The sequence below is a fragment of the Schistocerca gregaria genome, chromosome 8, assembly GCF_023897955.1.
Source record: "Schistocerca gregaria isolate iqSchGreg1 chromosome 8, iqSchGreg1.2, whole genome shotgun sequence".
NCBI classification, from domain to species: Eukaryota; Metazoa; Arthropoda; class Insecta; order Orthoptera; family Acrididae; genus Schistocerca; species Schistocerca gregaria.
The window spans coordinates 83,277,448-83,299,902 of record NC_064927.1 but is presented as its reverse complement, the minus strand read 5'-3'; the positions used below and the strand labels follow the sequence as shown (position 1 = coordinate 83,299,902).

General features: G+C 41.9%; 1 protein-coding gene across 1 annotated transcript in view; it reads left to right on the top strand.

The window, feature by feature from the left end:
• LOC126285287 (fatty acyl-CoA reductase 1-like) overlaps nt 1-22,455 on the top strand; it is a 148,272-nt gene that overhangs the window by 22,971 nt on the left and 102,846 nt on the right. The window contains exon 2 of the mRNA XM_049984576.1: nt 8,420-8,656. Coding sequence (XP_049840533.1) covers nt 8,435-8,656 — 222 coding nt within the window. The 5' untranslated portion in view covers nt 8,420-8,434. The remainder of the gene's footprint in view (nt 1-8,419; nt 8,657-22,455) is intronic.

Sequence of the window (22,455 nt, the reverse complement as noted above, 5' to 3'; positions counted from 1 at the left end):
TGTCACATATTAATAAAATTATACGGGTGATGTAGCAAGAGTTTATTTATTTAAATTTAGTCTTGTGAAGGGTTAATTGTAATTATGTGTCTTCATTATTGTGACACAGAACTCTTGACTTATCTCTGCAGTTGACGATGTTTTAACTCAACCCTGTGGTGAACAAAACAAGAAAGATATGACACATACATAGGCTCAGGGGAAATTTGCTTCTTGTTAGGTCTGACAGAAAGAGAGAGGGAAGAGAGTGCTGTGTTTGGCGTTTAAACTATTAGCAACGCTTTTCTGCAAAGAGACGCATGTATTTTCGTTGCTGAACATGTAGGCATTGGCTAGTTGCTACTGGTTTGCTACGGTGCAATACGCCCTACCTGAGTGCTTCATTTCGTAGTAGTACCTTTTGTGCCAGCCACCAAGTTCGTAATGTCAGAGACAATTACACATACGTATTGCTTAAATAGTACAAATATTTGTCGGCCGGGGTGGCTGAGCGGTTCTAAGCGCTACAGTCCGGAACCGCGCGACCGCTACGGTCGCAGTTTCGAATCCTGCCTCGGGCATGGATGTGTATGATGCCCTTAGGTTAGTTAGGTTTAAGTAGTTCTAAGCTCTAGGGGACTGATGACCTCAGAAGTTAAGTCCCATAGTGCTCAGAGCCATTTGAACCATTTGAAGTACAAATATTTCTACCATTCTCGGCGAGATGGTCTGTTGCAACCTTAACTGCTTTCTTGTTCGCAGCCACGCATTAGGTGGCCTCTGCAGCCACTCGACGACTGCATTCAGTGCAGATATCCCACTTTGTGAGTTCCAGGCGCTTTATACAGTGAATGCACAGCTTAGTACCTCGTAATCTGGGTGTGCATCTGTAGCAGTGTGCTAATTGTTATACAGACAATATTTAAGCATCTATTTCGTTGATGGTTCCATTGTTGCATTGTTATCGCAACAGTGGCATTGGCTCTTTTCTGGCCTTCAGGTAACAGTTGTCTACACGTCTACTATGGAAAAGGTTTCCTGTCGTTTCCCTAAATCAGTTGTGTGTGTGTGTGTGTGTATGTGTGTGTATGCTGTTCCTTTAACAATTCGCTTCCTATTCTTGTCCAGTCCGAAATCTAATGACCTTGAGGTCAACATGCACGACGCATTTGGCTATACCCTAACTCATCTCATACATGCCTAAACAATGCCTTCTCGGGACCCTTTCTTCAAGGAGCGATACACCTCATAATTTTGCTATGAAGTTGCACACTAAATGTTTTTCTCATTTTAACACACACAGTAGTGATGTATTATGATCTAAGCAGGACCTTCGGTATTTCTGCTAGGTGTTCCCACCATGGATAACCTCACCAAGATGACGACCATAATTCGCAAAAATCAAATTTATAAACAATGTTATGTTAGATAATGAATATATTTGAGACTTACTCATTACTGGACAAAAATTTCCGCCGTTTGACATAGTATACCGAACCATCGTTACTTTAGCCACACACTGCATATGCATCGTGTTCTACACCATAAAATTCCTTAATATGTACCGCCATTTTGCGTAATGTACCATGATATAATTAATTCAGTCACACACTGGTCTGTCATAAAGTCTCATACCACACATTACGTCACTATTCGCATCCATTTAGCATAATATGCACTGACATTAGTAATTTATAATGTCATTGACTCTTACCTCGGAATATTTACCACCATTTTGCTGGGACCTTCATGGTCTAACGAATTGACATAAACATAATGTGACGCAAAGTAACTTTCATGTGATGTTGATGGCAGTGGGGCAAAATTCACTTGACTGACATTATAAAAATATTATGGAATGGTAGATAATATGGTGATAATGTGGGAAAATAAGTAAAGCAATTTTAAATTGTATAATAAAACGAAAAACAAGTAAAAAATGGGGGAAAATAGATAAAATTGTGGAAAATATGGAAAAAAGCGAAGAATAGTGAGAATACCTAAATATCTACCTGTTAGTGATCTCTGCTGTTACCTCGAATGACGAAAATCAAAAAATATCAAATTTAATTTTTTACTACATTTTCCTATTCATTAGAACTCAGGTGGTATTACTTAGTATAATTACAATAAATCAATTTCTTATGAATAAACAACTCTCCCCATGGTGCAGAGCTCATCCACTCAGATGTTCCAGATGTAAAAGATGAGAAAGTGGGAGGGGTTTGGAAAACAATTGATCCACGGGCTGAGGAGGAGAGGGTGAGTGGAGGATGATGGGTGGTGGAGGACTTTGATCATTTCCTCAGGGGAATTGAAAATCTTCACTGTAATTTAGATGAGTCTCCAAAGACACGACCATGATTACAGTCAACCTACCAGCGACAGGATTAAAACTGCAAAAAATACAAGCACAGTCACTATTGGAGAAAAAGTTCTACATATACAGTGTGGGTGGCGTTGGTTAAACTCCTGTGCCAGAAGAGAGGTTCTTCGCTCTAGTGGTATCTAGGCGATGTAAGTACGTTTGGCATGTCAAACTCATCGGCTTTAATGTCACTTCCTAAAAAGAAACCTCAGCCATAGCTCGAGGATGAATTAAGCTATGCTCAAATGAAAGGCGCCTTTTCTTTCTCTCATCTGATGAGCTATGTGTTTGATACATCATATGCCTCCTTCCCATTTGAAAATTAGACGCTGCATTCAAGTTGGTTGCTTTCAAAATAGCCACTAGCTTTTGGCTTCAGTCATCTCACTGTACTTGACTTTTCATTTCTGTTTACCTACTTTTTTTCGTTTTAGCTGAATGGTTACATACCTATGGTCTACTATATATTTCAAGTATTACTGTTTGGTCTTGTTCCTATGGCAGTATCATTGTGCTGTGTGGAATTGTTTCTGGTCTAATGTATTTATGCTATTGTATTCAACATCTGTGTCTGTTGTAATTTATGTTGGTTTTTGTGAGAATGTTCCACAAAATTTGAAAGGTCAACATCATCTTGACATTGCTTCAATAGACGCCGACATGGAAATCTTAAGGGTGAGCAAGAAAAACCCGTCCTGATCCTTCAGTAAAACATGACATCATAAAACAATAACAGAAAGGAAATAGATCTTAAATGTTGAGACGAACTTGCGGAAACACACACTTCTTAAATTATTTTTAACAAGCTTCAGTAGGTCTTAGCCGCTGGTTTCATGCCAGGCAATTAGATCTTGGTATGTCATTTCCCAGGTCAACACAGAAATGAGTTTCATATTTTCTGTGATGTTTTCATAGATACATAGTCTTCAAGTCAAAAGGTCTCAGAGCTTTAATTATAGATAGAGTGCGTTGAGTTTGTGGTCTGCCATTGCGCACCTCTCCAGTATGCAGACAGAGGGACACACAACCGATATGCCAGGTACAGGGGTTGTAAAATACCATTACTGGACAAAAAGCTGTTTGCTGCCTTCTTGTAATACAGAAATGTGTCTTCAAAAGCTGCTTGAAGAAGACATCGAAGACAAAATACCTGGTACTTCAGGTTATGTGCATTGGGCCCACAAACCCTTTATGATATCTATTCATGGAGAATCTTAATTACTATGAACTTTACAAGCAATGCATCTGTGCAGACCAGAATTATGACACCTACGAATGAAGGACAGGATTTCAGGTACGTAGTATGAGTTAGCATGCTGAGACGTCAAACATTTTAGGCTTCAGTACCGCAATCAGTAGAAACGGAGCCCTTACAGGCTCACTTTGCTGTCAATACCTCTGACTGACCGACAAAAAAATTATTCAAATGGCTCTGAGGACTATGGGACATAACATCTGAGGCCATCAGTCCCCGAGAATTTAAAACTACTTAAACCTAACTAACCTAAGGACAACACACACATCCATGCCCAAGGCAGGATTCGAACCTGCGACGGTAGTAGTCGCGCGGTTCCGGACTGTAGCCCCTAGAACCGCTCGGCCATTGCAGCTGGCTCTGACCGACACTTAAAATCCATTTTCTCAGGAACAAGTAAAGGCATCACCTTGAAATTAAATTAGATACCCAGGTCTACAGTAACTTGGTTGTTACGGTAAAGACACCAAGGTTGAAGTGTTGCGTGTTGTTCGCAGCTGTTACCGTGTCTTCGATTACTTCCACAAGCCCCACACACGCGCAGGAGAATGTCTCCCGTAGAATAATACTGCTCCCACCAGCCAACGTCCGTGGCGCGCTGCACATGTCGCGCTGCCGGTAACGTCGATGATGATGGTGCTGATAATGATGATGTTGATGTTTGGTATGTGGGGCGCTCAACTGCGCGGTTATCAGCGCCCGTGCAAATTCCTAACCTTTGCTCAGTCCAATCTCGCCACTTTCATGAATGATGATGAAATGACGAGGACAACACAAACACCCAATCGTCTCTAACATCGTTGACGGTGGTTGTGGTGGCTACCATCGACATAGTGTAGCATAAATGGGATTCAGCCGAAGAGCTGACACGTTTCCATTCATCGACTGTCGAATCCCAATGGTCCCATAACTGCTACAATCATAATTTCAATGTCGTTTTGTCACCAAGTGAACACGCAGTGGCTGTCTGCTATCGAGTTTCTTGTTCAAAAACGTACAATGAATAGTTTGCTCTGAAAGACTTGTGCGTTCTGCAATATTATGCTCTTTCAGTAGAGACGCCTCGGATCACCATCTGTCCTACTTCAGAGAGCAGACAAGCCTCCGAACGTATCCTGTGGACGTCCGTACATTCAACGCCTTGTGGTAGTACCACCATCATGCTACCTATTCGCAACGTCCACCGTTTGTGTTTTTGACTAACAGTCATTCCTCTTCTATCGCCTGGACGGGCGTATGTCAATAGTAGGTCTGTGGTCTTAATGTTCTGGCTGCTCAGTGTATTGTCTCTGTAACCGCTTATTTGACATTAGCAAAGGAAAAAATGTCGTTGGGGGCAGGTGGGGTTAATCTGATGGGCTGTCCAAGACGGCGATGGTGGGTTTTCCAAAGATTACCTTTACAGACAAGATGGAGTAGGTTGGCGTATTGGCACTAACTTCTGTGTAAAATTCTTGTATATTTAATTATTCATGCGAAACCTGACGTACCGTTCCCTGTTAATTCACGAAATTTCAGCAGGAGTTCGGACATCCAGACGACGATTTTTACGGATTAGTATACCAATTTTCTCGATCTTTTTAATTGCTTCATTTTTCAAAAAACATTCCGTGCACCTCCTTTAACATGACATGAGCTCATGCAACAGTTTTCGTCAGCTTCACAAGAAACTTAAGGTTAACTCGTTGCTCCATTGCGGATTCAGCCAATGCACTGATGCAAGGACATCAATAGATGACTACGACAGCAAGACTGAATGACGTACAATCCGTCCAGCTGAGGGTGGAAACGCGTAAACCGTATCAAATATGTTCTAACCTGCTGCAGCACACTCACTCAGTGCTACCAGCCACATTAGTAAAGTTTTCTTACTCAGACGTCTATTTTTGTTCTTCAACATCGCTCTCCAGGCGTTTCAGCTTATCTTCAGCTGTCAGTATGGGACGCACTAGGAGAAATTTTTCCCTTCTCCAAATCATTTGTCAGAATACAGAATACTGATATTGGTGGAATTCCTGTCGTATCAGAGAGCTCCTTACAAGTCGCACTACGATCTTCTTCGGGAGCATGTCCACCAGTTTCACACTTCTTTTATCTTTTCACGTTTTTGGCCTGGAATTATCGTCTGTGCTCGTACGACCATCACGAGAACGATTGACCCCACGTGAAAATACTATGGCCCACAGTGAACTGACCACAAACTTCCCGTAACGCGTTGTGTGGATTTCTGTCGGGTTTTTGCGGCGTGAAGTTTCGAAGATACCCAAATACACTACCTGAGACTCCTGCGGGGTTCAAAAAAATGGTTCAAATGGCTCTGAGCACTATGGGACTCAACTTCTGAGGTCATTAGTCCCCTATAATTGAGAACTAGTTAAACCTAACTAAGGACATCACACACATCCATGACCGTGGCAGGATTCGAATCTGCGACCGTAGTGGTCTCGCGGTTCCAGTCTGCAGCGCCTAGAACCGCACGGCCACTTCGGCCGGCGTCCTGCGGGGTCCATTTCTTCCTCTCGCCTATTTTATGTTAGAATACACAGCGAATAAACAAAAACAGGTGCTTCCTACTCAAGCTCCCAACAACATCTGACGTAATTTTCTTTATTGTTGCATCAAAACTCAGCAGTGTTGGATTATATCTGAAATGTCCCTTATAATTCCCACACCTTGTCAATCAGGATGGTGCAGCAGAAGAGCGACGACAATTCGTCAGGGGGAGGTACGCTAGGGTGGCTCAGTGGGACTGCCCAGGGTGCTGAGCATGGACCCTGCAGACACAGGAGCTGACTGGACCTCGCTGTGTGTCGAGGACCATGTGGCCGTAACAGAGGGTCAGCTGCTAGTCAGTATGATGTCACTGATTCCTGGAGACCGCAGTGGCGGCTGCGTCGAATGTAGGACGTCATTTCATGACCCAGATGTACTGATGAGGGCTGGTTAACCCTGGGGGCTTAAATACCGCTGTCTGGCACAGACTGTGTGGCGAAAATTGTGTTTCTGTGGCGTGTGGAAACGGTTCGTATGGAGCCAGTGTTGCCACACAGAAGGAGTTGGATGTCAGAACTGGCACACAGCCAGGGGTTTCTGCGTAGAGAGGTCGTCGTCTGCTGTTAGTGGATGTGGCAATCCAGTTACTACTCTGGCCTCTGGCAGAGTTATGTGCCATTATAGTATTAAGCAGGTAGCATAATGGCTGGTCCTATCAACTTTTGTCCTATCCTATCAATGTCTGTCCTAAATACTCCGAGTGGTATGGATGTTTTTTTTTTTTTTTTTTTTTTTTTTTTTTTTTTTTTTTTGTTTCACATAGAATTGCAGAGAAGACTCTTTAACTCGGCGCCCACTTCCATTATAGATATCAACACGATTCATTCTTCTGTCTTTCGATATGTAGTTAGACAGAAACATATTCTCATTCATTTTGTTCCAACACCAAAAGGTCCACTGAAGTACAGAAGACGAGAATTTGGTTTCTGTTTCTTTTTAAGAGTCGTCTATTGTTCTCTGCGTATTCATCTGTCTATTTCTCTCTCACTTCTGAATTTATATCACATATTAGACATGCGTTATTACTTTCCTTCTTTGAGTCTGATTATTATTTTTACATAGTCATTTCAGTTTATGTATAGAATAACAAATTTATAAGTATATTCCGTATAGGTATTAATAAATGGAAGAGTTGTACGGATTCCTTTAGCACTAGACCTAAATATATTACTTTCTGTTTTCCATATTATTCTGTTTTATTTTGTTACCATTGATATTGTATCTTTCTTGCAAAGAGACTATTCACTCCTTGTAACTGCTCTTCGAGGTAGTTAACTGTCTCTGATAGAATAACAAAGCCATCCGCCAATTTCAAACGTCTCTGATCTTTTCACTAATCTTGAAACGTCCCCTTAGAAAAATTTATGAATTACTATGCTGGTTAACCCCTTACGTTATTTGAACACACTCAGACACTTCCCTCTTTACTTATTCTGATAAACATTAAACTGACACACAATATTTTTAGCGCAACTCAATCTGACTTTCAATAATCCCAACAAAAGAATGGCCCTGACTCACTTTAACTCATACCTTTCACAAATCACTTACCTCACAAAAATCTTCGTAACTCGAACTACTTCAATACAGCGAGCGCCACTACTGCCAGCTAGATAAAAGATTCAAACTACGGAAGGCACTAACTACTGATAGGCATAGTTAGCAAATGAAAGATTTTGATAGAGAACAAACAATGTATTTAACTTAATAGTGTTCAAAAGTCATAATATATATAGTTCATGACATCCAGTCTTACAAATTTACTGTCTCTGACACACGTCCACATCATCTGCTCTCAAAATTCCGCCATCTCTCTCCCCACATCCGCCACTGCTGGCGGCGCACCTCCAACTGCGCAAAGCTACGCGCTGTTAACATCCAACTTCCCAATACTTCAATAGCCAACAACAATACAAACCAGCCACATACTGCACACAGCACGGCCAGTGATTTTCATACAGAGCACTACGTGGCGTTACCAGTAAAAAAACCTAAACAGCCTACTTACAATCTTCAATCGACTTCCGCAATTTCTCCCTGGTTTCTCCTCAGTGTTCTAGCTAAATAAAGCTGGGGATAGCCTATAACGTCCGTCACTCCCTTCTCAACTGCTACTCCTTTTTCACGTACTTCGGATCTTACAGCTGCAGTCTGGCTTCTGTACAGGTAGAGAATAGCCCTTTCCTCGTGTATTTCAACTTCGCAACCATCAGAAAGTGTGCTCAAGTATGTAGCGTTTTCTGATTCTATGTCCCCTTTTACAGGAAGAAAAATCTCCAATGGTTGCCGTAGAAAGACAGGATGTGCGTTCCGGTCCCCAGGTGCCACAGTGGTATGCCGGCCGGTCAGTGCTCGTGACGGGGGCCACCGGCTTCCTGGGATTAACCGTCGTGGAGAAGCTGCTGCGCTCCTGCCCTGATATTGGCACGATCTACATGTTGGTGCGGCCCAAGCGTGGACAGGACCCTCAGGAGAGGCTGGAAGCCTATGTGTCCAATGTGGTGAGTTTCCCTGGTGTTTCTGATACACTACGCAGACGAGCCAAAACTTTATGAGCACTACCCAGTGGAATCATTATAGTGAGGATACAGGGCGCAAACGGAGAAATCCAGTGAGGTAATCCATTTCGCCACAGAGCAGATCGTTATGGCCTGCCTAGGAACAAACATCTCAGAAACTGCATAACCTCTGAGGTGTTCACATTGAATAAAAGTGAAACCGAGAGTAGGTGGCTAACTGTTGGACACCCGTGTCACATCACAGAACCTGGAGGCTGGAGACTTGACCACTCTGCAAAACAGGATAGGTGGCGATTTATGACACATCGGTCGACAGAGTACGATGCTGGTGCAAGCAGAAATTTTTCAGAGCACACTTTTAGGGTACATCATTTAACATGGTGCTCTACTGTAGACCGCCACCACGTGCACCTGTGTCCACGCAACGAAATGATTGATTACTATTACGATGGGCACGGGGTCATCGACATTGCACCGAGAAGTGATGGAAGGCTGTCGCTTAGGTTTATTGCTACACCAAGTCGATGGTAAGGGCCAGATACTCCACCATGCTGAAGCATACCTGTTTGTAGAATGTACCGTGCCTTGTATGCAGTCTGGTAGGGGCAGATTTAAACTCTGGGAGACGTTCACCTAAACTTCCACGGGATCTTCGGTGGTAATGTAAACCATAGCGGCAGCTGTTGACAACCTGAACACTGCTGCGAACCACCTGGATCACTTCATGGTTGATGTCTTCCCTGGAGTGATGATATCTGCCAGCAATCATATCAAAAGGTCAGAATCATGTTACAATGGGTGGATGGGCATCATAGTGAATCCATGATGATGTCGAGGCCACCCAAGTCGCTAGATCTGAATGCAATGGGACATAAATAGGGCACTGTTGGGTGCTAGCTCTGTGCCCGCAAAACACTGGCCCATAATTTATAGAAATTACGTTATCTGTGCGTAGGTATTTCGTTCCACATAGCTTCAGAAACCTACCTCACACTGAACTGCTCCTGTAGTGCATTCAAAGGCGAATCAGTACGCTATCATGACGGCTCATCATTGTATGTTGTGTAATAGTGCTTGGACGCCTGACACTAATATATGTCAGGATCGTCGTCTCAGGATGATATATAGGATAAGTGCGTGCTACCAGCTGCTCAGTGATCCAGGAACGAGGAACGTATTATTAACAACACCAAAAAATAATAAATGGTAAATTCGTCACAAGTTTGACATAATATTGGTGCTGTGAGTTTTAGATAATTTTTCTAGAACCCTAAGCTTCAACAATAAATTTTGCTTGCTGATTTGGGATGGTTACTAGCCCCACATAGGGTGAAAGCCAATCTGTAGTGATTAGTACAAGGCGATTGTTTGCCAGCATTTTCTCAAAATGTCCTTAGATGCACATACAAATCATTCCCAATATCTTACTAGTTGCTGGTAGTTTCCATAGTGGAATGAAATGATATTACAGGTCAGTGTGGTCAGTGTACACAAGGTACACAGTTTTTCACATGCTGCTTCACTTCTTGTTTGCGCATATGCCAACGGTACTGATCAGCAACTTGCCATTAAGTGTTTCTGTGACTCCCATGTCTCGATAAATGTGCCCATCTCTGTGCACCCTCAGGCAACATAGCTGGAATCACAATACATGGTCCATGTCTTGTCTTCTTAGACAACTCACAGTTGTGCACAATGGACTGTGTGTGCATTGGAAATAGCTTATGTTCCTTGTCAGCTGGTTGCACTGTCTTCCACTCCACAGTGGGGTGACCCCCTGTCTGTAACATACAAATGCCCCTACTGAGGCCATCTCCATTTTTAAATTACTTCAAGTTAACCTCACATACATTCAATGCGTAATGCATTAATCTACAAGGTGGATCCTTCAACTCCAATAACCATTGTAACTTGTGTGATCTGTTATCACGTTAATATCTTACCATACAAAAAACATTGTATATATGTCATGCCATATATGAGGCTTTGCGTTTCCTCTCCATGGTGGAATCATTTCTCATTGCTTTCTTTAACTGATGCTAGGCATTGCAATCCATATGTTCCAACCAATTGACATCTTGACAGCATGCAGCCCAGCAACGAACGCCTGCAGCTGCGAAATAAAAACATTTTCGACTGTACAAAGCCATTGCTTGATCTTTGATTCATATTTCCTCCGCCAATCCCATCTGGTAAGGATCCCACAGCGCGCAGCAATATTATAACAGAGGACGAACGAGTGTAGTGTAAGCTGTCTCTTTAGTGGACTTGTTGCATCTTCTAAGTGTCCTGCAAATGAAACGCAACTTTTGTCTCGCCTTCGGCACAGTATTATCTATATGGTCTTTCCAACTGAAGTTGTTCCTAATTTTAACACCCAGGTACTTAGTTGAATTGACAGCCTTGTGAATTGTACTATTTATCGAGTAATCGAATTCCAACGGATTTCTTTTGGAACTCATGTGGATCATCTCACACTTTTCGATATTTAGCGTCAACTGCCTCCTGCCACACCATACAGCAATGTTTTCTAAATCGCTTTGAACTAATACTGGTCTTCGGATTACCTTACTAGCCGGTAAATTACAGCATCATCTGCTAACAACCTAAGAGAACTGCTCAGTTTTCACCCAGGTCATTTATATAGATCAGGAATAGTAAATGTCCCAGGACGCTTCCCTGGGGAACACCTGATATCACTTCAGTTTTACTCGATGATTTGCCGTCTATTACTACGAACTGCGACTTTTCTGACAGGAAATTACGAATCTAGTCGCACAACTGAGACGATACCCCCTAGGCCCGCAGCTTGATTAGTACTCGCTAGTGACGAACGGTGTTAAAAGCTTTCCGGAAATCTAGAAATACAGAAATAATATGAGATCCCCTGTCGATAGCGGCCATTACTTAGTGCGAATAAAGAGCTAGCTGCGTTGCACAAGAACGATGTTTTCTGAAACCATGCTGATTACGTATCAATATATCGTTTCCTTCTATGTGATTCATAATGTTTGAATATAGTATATGCTCCAAAACCCTACTGCAAACTGACGTCAATGATATTGGTCTGTAGTTCAATGGATTACTCCTACTACTCTTCTTAAACACTGGTGCGACCTGCGCAGTTTTCCAGTCTGCAGGTACAGATCTATCCGTGAGCGAGCGGTTGTACATGATTGCTAAATAGAGAGCTATTGTATCAGCGTAATCTGAAAGGAACCTAATCGGTATACAATCTTGACCTGAAGACTTGCCCGTATCAAGCGATTTGAGTTGTTTCGCAACCCCTAAGGTATCTACTTCTAAGGAACTCATGCTAGCAGCTGTTCGTGTTTCAAATTCTGGAATATTCCACTCGTCTTCCCTGGTGAAGGAATTTCGGAAAACTGCGTTCAATAACTCCGCTTTAGTGGCACAGTCGTCGGTAACAGTACCATCGGCACTGCGCAGCGAAGGTATTGACTGCGTCTTGCCACTTGTGTACTTTCCATACGACCAGAATTTCTTAGGATTTTCTACCAAATTTCGAGACAGTGTTTCGTTGTGGAACCTATTAAAGCCATCTCGCATTGAAGTCCGTTCCAAATTTCGCGCGTCTGTAAATTTTAGCCAATCGTCGGGATTTCGCGTTCTTCTGAACTTCGAGTGCTTTTTCCGTTGCCTCTGCAACAGCGTTCGGACCTGTTTTGAGTACCATGAGGGATCAGTTCCATCTCTTACTAACTTATGAGGTATGAATCTCTCAACGGAATATGAGCCACATCTCGTCTACATTTACATGGTCAGTTCGGAAGGAATGGAGAGTGTCTCTTAGGAAAGCTTCTAGTGACACTTTATCCGCTATTTTAAATAAAATTATTTTGCGTTTGTTTCTGGTGGATTTGGAAGAAACGGTATTGATCCTAGCTACAACGACCTTGTGATCACGAATCCCGGTATCAGTCATGATGCTCTCTATTAGCTCTGGATTGTTTGTGGCTAAGAGGTCAAGTGTGTTTTCGCAACCATTTACAATTCACGTGGTTTCGTGGACTAACTGCTGGAAATAATTTTCGGAGAAAGCATTTAGGACAATCTCGGAAGATGTTTTCTGCCTACCACAGGTTTTGAACAAGTATTTTTGCCAGCATATCGAGGGAAGGGGTATTTATTTGTTACGAGACTCAAATTTTCTCTGAACTATTCAGCAACTATATCATCGGAGTCTGTAGGTCGGTAGAAGGAGGCAATTATTCACTTAGATCGGTTGCTAAGTATAACCTCCACCCATACCAATTCGCACGGAGTATCTACTTCGACGCCGGCCGCGGTGGCCGTGCGGTTCTGGCGCTGCAGTCCGGAACCGCGGGGCTGCTACGGTCGCAGGTTCGAATCCTGCCTCGGGCATGGGTGTGTGTGATGTCCTTAGGTTAGTTAGGTTTAAGTAGTTCTAAGTTCTAGGGGACTTATGACCTAAAATGTTGACTCCCATAGTGCTCAGAGCCATTTGAACCATTTTTATCTTCTTCGACTTCACTACACTTGCCCACACTTTCTAACGCGGGCACCTCAGTCTTGTGGTAACGCTTGTTAACTCAAGTACGAGCAGCCCTTACCGGCTCGCCATATTATTTACAACTATTCATGACGTCGCCTTTCCGGCTTAGGTTTTTTTTTAAAAATGTGACTTGTAAGTAGTGCATCTCTTTCCAGTCAGTACAAACTTTAATTTTACTAATGTATTAGATACGTAATATGTTTTAGAACAGTTAGTTTAATTCTGAAGACGACGCTCATAGTAGCGTCGAAACCTGCTCAATTTTGAATTTGTAACCGAGGGCTTAGTTGTTCTAATATAATTCTGACACGGTGACAGATCCTTAACAGTTATTCCAAACATACTCACCCGCTTCGTAAGTGATAACCACCTGCTCTTCTGATTTAAACAGTGTAAAGCTCGACATAAAGAGGGAAGGTTAAACCTAATGTGATGTCATACTACAAAACACAACTTAATATTTACTCCTGAGGACTATCCATGCAAAATCATTGCATTCATTGGCATAATGCTGTGGCCTTCTACACCTAACTGAGCACATATAAGTATATGTTTGTCTCATGTTACCCCTAAATTCGACCAAATCAGTGCTTGAGCTCATGTTCACAGAACCAACTTTTAAACCAGTTCTCCATTCTACGCGTGGCACTGTTGAAAGTATGAAGGATGTAAAAAAATTGTCTTCACTTGCTACGCTGTGATGGCGATGCTGCATCCAGACCCAAGACGCTCTATGTTTCTGACTAACTTCTGACATAATTCGTAATAGTGTGGGGGCTGGGAGAGGATGATACGCCTTACAGATGGTGTGCAGATGTGTACTACTAGCTTCCCAGCTGTCATGGAATTCTGAACGCTGCATTAACTTTACTTATTGAAATGCTTGCGCAGAATCTGAAGGCGATGACTGAATGGCAAGCATTGACCTCAGGCAGTGATGGGAGCCTCACCAAAGCACTTGGTCATGTGAAGAGCGTGCACCTAGCGAGGACGCAACCAAACCAGAATACTGACACAACAGAAGGAGTGCCCTTGCCAACGTTAGTCCTGCAGACTTCACGTGGGCAGCATAAGTGGGTGCGCATCTATCAAGGTATGCCACAACCGTGAAGGGCTGGGCATTGGGGTAGCAGAATGATCCCAAACCCTGGACACCTGGACTAGCCATATAACGTCATCCAGAAGGTGGAACCTCTTTTCATGCCTGCCATTCGAGCCCTGGAGGCGTAATATCTAGCAGCGAAGCATGGACAGCAGCTAGAAGATAATGCATATAGACATGACGAAGCTGAAAGGAATATGTGGGACCTCTTAAGGATAATCAGCAGCCACCTGGAAGGTGGCCTCTATTTTGATGGCTGCAACGAGCCCTGCGCGCAGTAAATCTAGTAGTGACGTGTGGACAGTAGCCAGTAGACGATTCAGCAAGTCATAGAAGAAGATGAGAGGACCATGTGGATGATCAGAAGCCACATGGGGTCCCTCTTTCAATGCCTACCACTCTAGTCCTGTAATAATTAGATCTAGCATCGATGCATGTACAGCAGCTAGAAGATGATGTAGCTACACATAAACAAAGCTAAGAGGACCATGCGGGACCACCCGAGGACGAACAGAACCCAGATGTGGTCACCTGGACGGCGGCCTCCATTTAGATGGGTGTCACTCGAGATCTGGAAGCATTAGGTCTAAAAAACTTGATAGTAGCTAGAAGATGATTAAGCTAGACATAGACGAAACTGAGAGGACCATGTCGGACCGTCCGTTGCAGTGGAGCAGGTCTCGTTTAAGGCGGCGATTGGGGACGAGATACAGATAGGCCAGAGTGATGAGTGTTTTCAGGCACTTGGCCTGGCTTTCTTACGGCCAGGCGTCACACCTGGTATCGTAGACGCCTAAGGCGCGCGCCACTGGGCTTCGGAGAGGGGTGATACAGGTCACCATCGCAGTGGCCTAGCCCTTACGCAATGATGCATCAGCGACATTTCAGCCTTGCCAGACAGCTGGGCCGGCCGGGGTGGCCGAGCGCTTCTACGCGCTACAAACTGCGTGAGCGCTACCGTTGCAGGTTAGAATCCTGCCTCGGGCATGGATATGTGTGATGTCTTTAGGCTGGTTAGGTTTAATTAGTTCTAAGTTCTAGGGGACGATGACCTCAGATGTTAAGTCCCATAGTGCTCAGAGCCATTTGAACCATTTTTGAGCCAGACAGCTGGCTGACCTGCACGCTGTGTGTTTGCAGTCTGGATGGAGAGATGCTGGCGCCACATCTGAGATTGTAATCCCCTACCTTCACCATGTTATGACGAAACTGGGTTTTGCTGTGGGCTGAGAGTGCCGCAATTTGCATTAACCTCATACGTTGTGGGCATAACTGGTGCAAAGTGGTATCAAAAGAAAGGAATTTATCTTAGAGCTATTATAAATGACAAGAGCAACGGTACGAGCATAGAGACGAAGACAGGCAACAACATTCCAAAAGCAGTGTTTATATTAGAACACAGATTTGAGCCACGCTTAACAGCTGAACAGCGATGGGAGTGTCAATATAATCAAGGCTTTACTTTTTCTCGCTGCCATTGATTAATTTTGGTTGTTTTTTTTATGAAATACCTTATGGGCAGGCATAGCTGGACGAAAATGACAACACAGTTATGTTCGTCTTGGGGAAACTTTGGAATCAGGTAAATTGGAAATAACATGTATGTATATTGTCTGGTGAAAGCAGGCAAATTTAATAAAGCATTATAAGTATTCAAGGTTGTGGGAGGAAGGTGGAGACTGTAAGATCTCATCGCGAGGTTTTGTTAAGTAAGTTTAGATATACTGCAGGTCATTTGAATGATAGTTTGAAATTAGATGAACTTTATGAACTTTGGGAGAAATTATCATACCACAATAGAATAAAGTCGGTGGTGGAAGTGTGTGCTGATTGTAACTGGAGAGAAAGTTAATAGTGAAGACTTAAAGAAAACTAGTAATCTCTTCACCCCGAGTTCCTTAAAGAATAAAACTCCTACATATAAATGCCTTAAAGTGTTAAATATTTGATGTTAAGCGTGTAAAATCTTTAGGATGGAAGTGACATAACCCTAATTATTTTGGTTTCATCAGCTTGGTGTTGTTTACACCCAAACTGTTACACGTTGGCCGTTCCCTTGGCTTTGACATATTCTGTCAACTAAACATGGTTTTTCGTAGAACAAGAAATTAGAAAAAAGCATTGCCCATATTTAAAGTTAAACAGCCGAAGTGGATAACCGCAGGACGTGGTACTTTCATTTGTGTGTTTTAATCGTCATTAGTCATTCGTTCCGGCTTGTTGGCTGTTTTCTTGTTTTTGATCCCTGCTGTTTACTTAAGATACTGTTGGGTCGACCTAAACACTTACCGTTTATGAACTAAAATTGTCTGTAGTGCATCAGACAATGGCAGAGCGGCGCTTACAATCCAGTAAAAACACGCCGCTTGGTCAACGTCCACTGCGTCGTATCTTTTGAGCTACATGTGGCAGAATGATATAATTCTGCAGGCGCGTTTAGGTGTATGTGTGGATACCGTTTGTATGTTTTGTTGCGAATACAGTTTTTAGCTAATAGTAATCAGTAAAAACGTCGTACCTGCCACTGAAGTTGCACTGCACAAACAGCAGAAATTTCGTAAGCGATAAACTGCTTCTTTCTTTCATTATTTTGCAGGGGGTGTTAAGAGAAAAATTATCAGATACAAGGTGACTATAGTCTGGGTAACTTGTACATCACGTTACACTGCGTCTAGACGTCTACACAGTTACTGACTTTAATCGTTGACGTAATGCGTTAAGCTTTTAACTTAAGTTTATATCTTCCAATGACTAGATTACGACAGTATTTCAAATTTGAAATTCGGCCAATAATCATATTAAATACTAGAAGTCAGTTTAATGTGCAACGCGGAAGCCAATAGACTGACAGACTCCAGCTGTGACCTAGTAACCATTGTAACCACGTAGGAAGACAGACAACTTAAGTGAGGGAAATGTAAACAGAATGGTATTAGGAAGAGGTGTTGCTGGCCAGAGAATTAGGAGAGTCAGAGAGAGAGATAGACAAGCCAATATTGCAGGAGAGGAGGGAGTTCACGTATAATAAAGGTAGATATGACAACACAGAAGACCACAGCAGTGGGGGTCCATGTTGATGTGGGACGGTTTATGGAATAAACAGCAGATTTAAGAAGATTATACAAAGAGTAATCAGAAATCAAATGGACAGGAGAGAAACTGAAACCAGTGGAACTGTTCTGACGCCATGTTACATATCTGTGAGCGTTAACCATTCTATGTAGCTGGACAGGCTGCACTGATACACTGACATATCAGACTAATTCGTTTTTGGAGAAAGTTTCTTTTTATTTTACCGCGCCTATTAGCATAAATTTTTGCTTTAATATGATCACAATAATCGTTATCTATTTTAGAAAGAAATACAGAAGTTTCATCTTGTCCCGCCAATGCAGCAAGATGACAGTGAGTGTGAAGCAAGTGACCGAGCGGTTCTAGGTGCTTCGGTCTGGAACCGCTACGGCCGCAGGTTCGATTCCTGCCTGGGGAATGGATATGTGTGGTGTCCTTAGGTTAGTTAGGTTTAAGTAGTTCTAAATTCTAGGGGACTGATGACCTCAGATGTTAAGTCTAATACCGATCAGAGCCATTTGAACCATTTGTGAAGCAAGATGACAGTATTATAAAATTTGGAGACACTTGTTAGAAATTATAAGGCAGTACATAATGGTACAGATATTGCTATGAATTTCTTAATATACAATATTTAATGCAAGAACTGTCATGCTGAAAATTAATACAGCACAATATTTGAAGAAACTATACACAAATTTTCCTCCTTCAAAGACTGAGCTGGTATTTCCAACACTCCATTGCGGGTTTTCATGGAAAATATGATGACATGCATGTCACGGCTCAGTACATTATTTGAAAGGTTTTAGTTTTTGCTTTAAATGGTCTTATTCCACCTTGTGTGCTTTGTTCTCAACCAAGTTCTGTTTCGTAATTGTGCTTCTTGAAACTGTTGCAACTTGTCGTTTTTCGTGCATCGTACTTTTTATGGCGCTGGCTCCAGATTTTTTGGTGATGGAACACATTTATAATAATACATAGTTTACGTAGCCCTAAAATAAGTTAAGACTTGTTTTGTGTTAGTTCTTTAATTATAACCATTTAATGTACATCACACAAAATTGTGTACATTATACACTATTTAATTCTACAAGAATATACAAAACTGCACATAAGAATACAGTACACGTAATAACACTGTACTGATTGCTGTGTAAATGAATAAAATCTTTTCCTTTTGATAGGAGATATGAAGCGTTCTTTTTTTTTTAGTTTTTGACCAACTTTTTAATGTCAAACTTGATAGAAGAGGGTTGAAGACGCATGTTATTGTAGCTGCATATGTTTAGCATCACATTTCACAATATTATCGCGAATGGGAGAAGAACAGTCACAGCCTGCGTGACAAGTTGTGGATAAATCATCAAGTGACACTGTTTTGAACAATGATTGCATGCTTGATTCTGATGTCATTTCTAAAACGGATTCTGAAAGTCCTGTATGAAATGATCTTGAATCCGTTAACTTCATTTCACTCTTGTATTCTACTGTTTAGGAAAATACGTTTCGAAAGATGCTCAGCTATCATAGAGACATTTCATCAGTTCTTGAAATATTTTATCTAATAGTCTAATAGTTCTGATGTCACACCAACGAACATGGTCAGTACTACAAAGCCTTCTAGTTCTCTATTGCCAACACAAACAATCCAAACATTTGTTTTTTTAAGATAGTTATTTTGTTATTATTAGTATTGAAAATGATTGTCTGTTTTCCACGGGGAGACAGATTTACGAGTAATTCGTTAATTATCCACAGATATCCACCAAAAATCTTAGCCTGAACAACCAAGCTACATCGCTCAAATGTTCATTTAATTTGGAAGAAATGTCAATCATAAAAGCTTATAATAGTTCGAATAATATCGGTAAGATCTGACCCAGAGATAACCATGTAACCTTAGAGTGGAGTGGTAGTGTTTTATGATTGGTGCCATAATCTTCTCATAATACTGAAGAGGGCGTGATTTAACGTAATTGATTATTTTTACTTCTTCATAAAAAACGAATTTTATATTTTCCAGAATATTCTTTATCACGAACATTTGTCTGTAGCAGGATACTGTACTACAGTTTTGCACTTCACTTTTTGTTAAAAGTATCGCTCCAACTGTTTTAGCAGTCATTACCTTGGCTCCATCATACCTAAACAATCGTTACAGTCGTGATGATTTATAGCAGATAAATTGTTAACTATGTAAAAATTCTTTCCGGTAATTGTAGTCGGCAGCAGCCGGCAGATAATAATGTTTATACACATGTTGTCAGGAGGATGGCTAGTACAGCAACATAAGTCGACTCATTTATTTGCAAGAGGAATTATTTGCGGTGATGGTGGTCAGCTAGTTCTTATTTGATATAGTCTGGATTCTGATGTCTCACCAAAGAACAGGGTCAGTATTATAAGCCTTTCTAGTTCTCTATTGAAAGAGGGTCGTTCGGAAGTGGTACGGTAGAAAGATGCTTCGCACACATTTCACGTGTTATGTCTGCCACAAATTATGAGCGACAGTGTGTGCTTCGCCCACCTGTGTAATGTAATAGCTGACTAAATATGATGACTTCATGGTTTTTGTATACACAGTATTGGTCGCTGTCACCATACGTTTTTATTTCTTAATAGTTGTTCTTTCTTATGTATGAAAAAGTTCTTAATTTTTTTTATTCCGCGAGTATTGTTTGAAAATTTCCATCTACGTATCAGATACCATGGAATTGCGTGTAAATAGTTTGCTATATAATATGCAGGGAGGTCAGCCGTTAGAATAAACAAATATGAAACTGGTGTAACATTTGTCACAATTCCGTTTTTTTTCAATTGCAGTGAGTTGTTAGTTTTTTTATTGTTTGAAATCACGGAGCCTGAAGTCGTTACGTCACCTAATTCATGGTCTCGATCGGAAACCTTTGAGGTTGATGTCATATCATCCTGGCGAACTACCTTTGAACTGTAAATAAAAGATTTTGTTCCTGCATCTTAAAAGCACCACTCCGTTCTGTCTTTCAAATCCAAGATCTCAGTTTTACAATATGACAATCATAGAATGATATCGAAGAAAGACAGTAACAAACGCGAATCGAATATATTGTAGTCCATGTCGAATTGTACTGTGCGTTGCAGTCGCAAACGTGAGTCAGAACTGCCCCCTGTGCTGCGCGGGGCAGGTTCATATTGTCCTGGGAGGGAAGGGGAGGCTGAAGCATTGATAGCAAAAATACGAAAGCCAGACAGCTTGAAGTGTTTGACAGAGAATAGTGGAATGTTTTTTGTGTGTGTGTGCCGCCGAGACAGTGTGTATGGAGAAAAACAGAGAGAGTGAGGGAGGGAGAGAGAGGAAGAGAGTGAGGGAAGGAGAGGAAGAGAAGGAGAGAGCGTCAGCAAAGCCGCTGGATGTCTGTGTCTGTAGTGTCGAATATCGAGTAACCAGATACCCACTTGAACAAGTTAAATTATTTTGTTTGCAGCTTCTCATAATAGCATTACTGTAGTTTTATTATGCATATTTTCGTCTACTACGCTCTGTGCATATGCATTTATGTATATTCCACATCTTCTGATGAGGCAGTCGTTCAATTTCCACCGAACTCGATACAAGTATCACCTCTGTGGAGTAAGAACCGTCTACTCTCAGTGGGGTGAAAACTAAGTGTAGCTCACGACATGCAAATTTCATCATCATCATCATCATCATCATTTAAGACTGATTATGCCTTTCAGCGTTCAGTCTGGAGTATAGCCCCCTTATAAAATTCCTCCATGATCCCCTATTCAGTGCTAACATTCGTGCCTCTTCTGATGTTAAACCTATTACTTCAAAATCATTCTTAACCGAATCCAGGTCTGCCCCGACCCCGCCTACCGTCTACTGCTGAACCCATGAGTCTCTTGGGTAACCTTGCTTCTCCCATGCGTGTAACATGACCCCACCAACTAAGCCTGTTCGCCCTGACTGCTACATCTATAGAGTTCATTCCCAGTTTTTCTTTGATTACCTGCAATCATCCTAGATACTTTCATATCCGTGACCTCAACCTTGTTGATAAGGTAACCTGAATCCACCCAGCTTTCGCTCCCACACAACAAAGTTGGTCGAAAGATTGAACGGTGCACAGATAACTTAGTCTTGGTACTGACTTCCTTCTTGCAGAAGAGAATAGTTCGTAGCTGAGCGCTCACTGCATTAGCTTTGCTACACCTCGCTTCCAGTTCTTTCACTATGTTGCCGTCCTGTGAGAATATGCATCCTAAGTACTTGAAACCGTCCCTCTGTTCTAACTTTGTTCCTCCTATTTGGCACTCAATCTGTTTATGTTTCTTTCCCACTGACATTACTTTCTTTTTGGAGATGCTAATCTTCATACCATAGTCCTTACATTTCTGATCTAGCTCTGAAATATTACATTGTAAACGTTCAATCGAATCTGCCATCACAACTAAGTCATCCGAATATGCAGAACTGCTTATTTTGTGTTCACATATCGTAATCTCACCCAGCCAGTCTACTGTTTTCGACATATGATCAACAGTGGAGAGAGGTTGCAGCCTTGTCTTACCCCCGAAACTACTCTGAACCATGAACTCAATTTACCGTCAACTCTAACTGCTGCGTGACTATCCATGTAAAGATCTTTAATTGCTTGCAGAAGTTTGCCTCCTATTCCATAATCTCGTAGAACAGACAATAACTTCCTCCTAGAAACCCGGTCATATGCCTTTTCTAGATCTATAAAGCATAGATACAATTCCCTGTTCCACTCATAACACTTCTCTATTATTTGCCGTAAGCTAAAGATCTGGTCCTGACAACCTCTAAGAGGCCTAAACCCACACTGATTTTCATCCAATTGGTCCTCAACTAATACTCGCACTTTCCTTTCAACAATACCTGAGAAGATTTTACCCACAACGCTGATAAAAGAGATACCTCTGTAGTTGTTACAATCTTTTCTGTTTCCATGTTTAAAGATTGGTGTGATTACTGCTTTTGTCCAGTCTGATGGAACCTGTCCCGACTCCCAGGCCATTTCAATTATCCTGTGTAGACATTTAAGACCTGACATTCCACTGTAT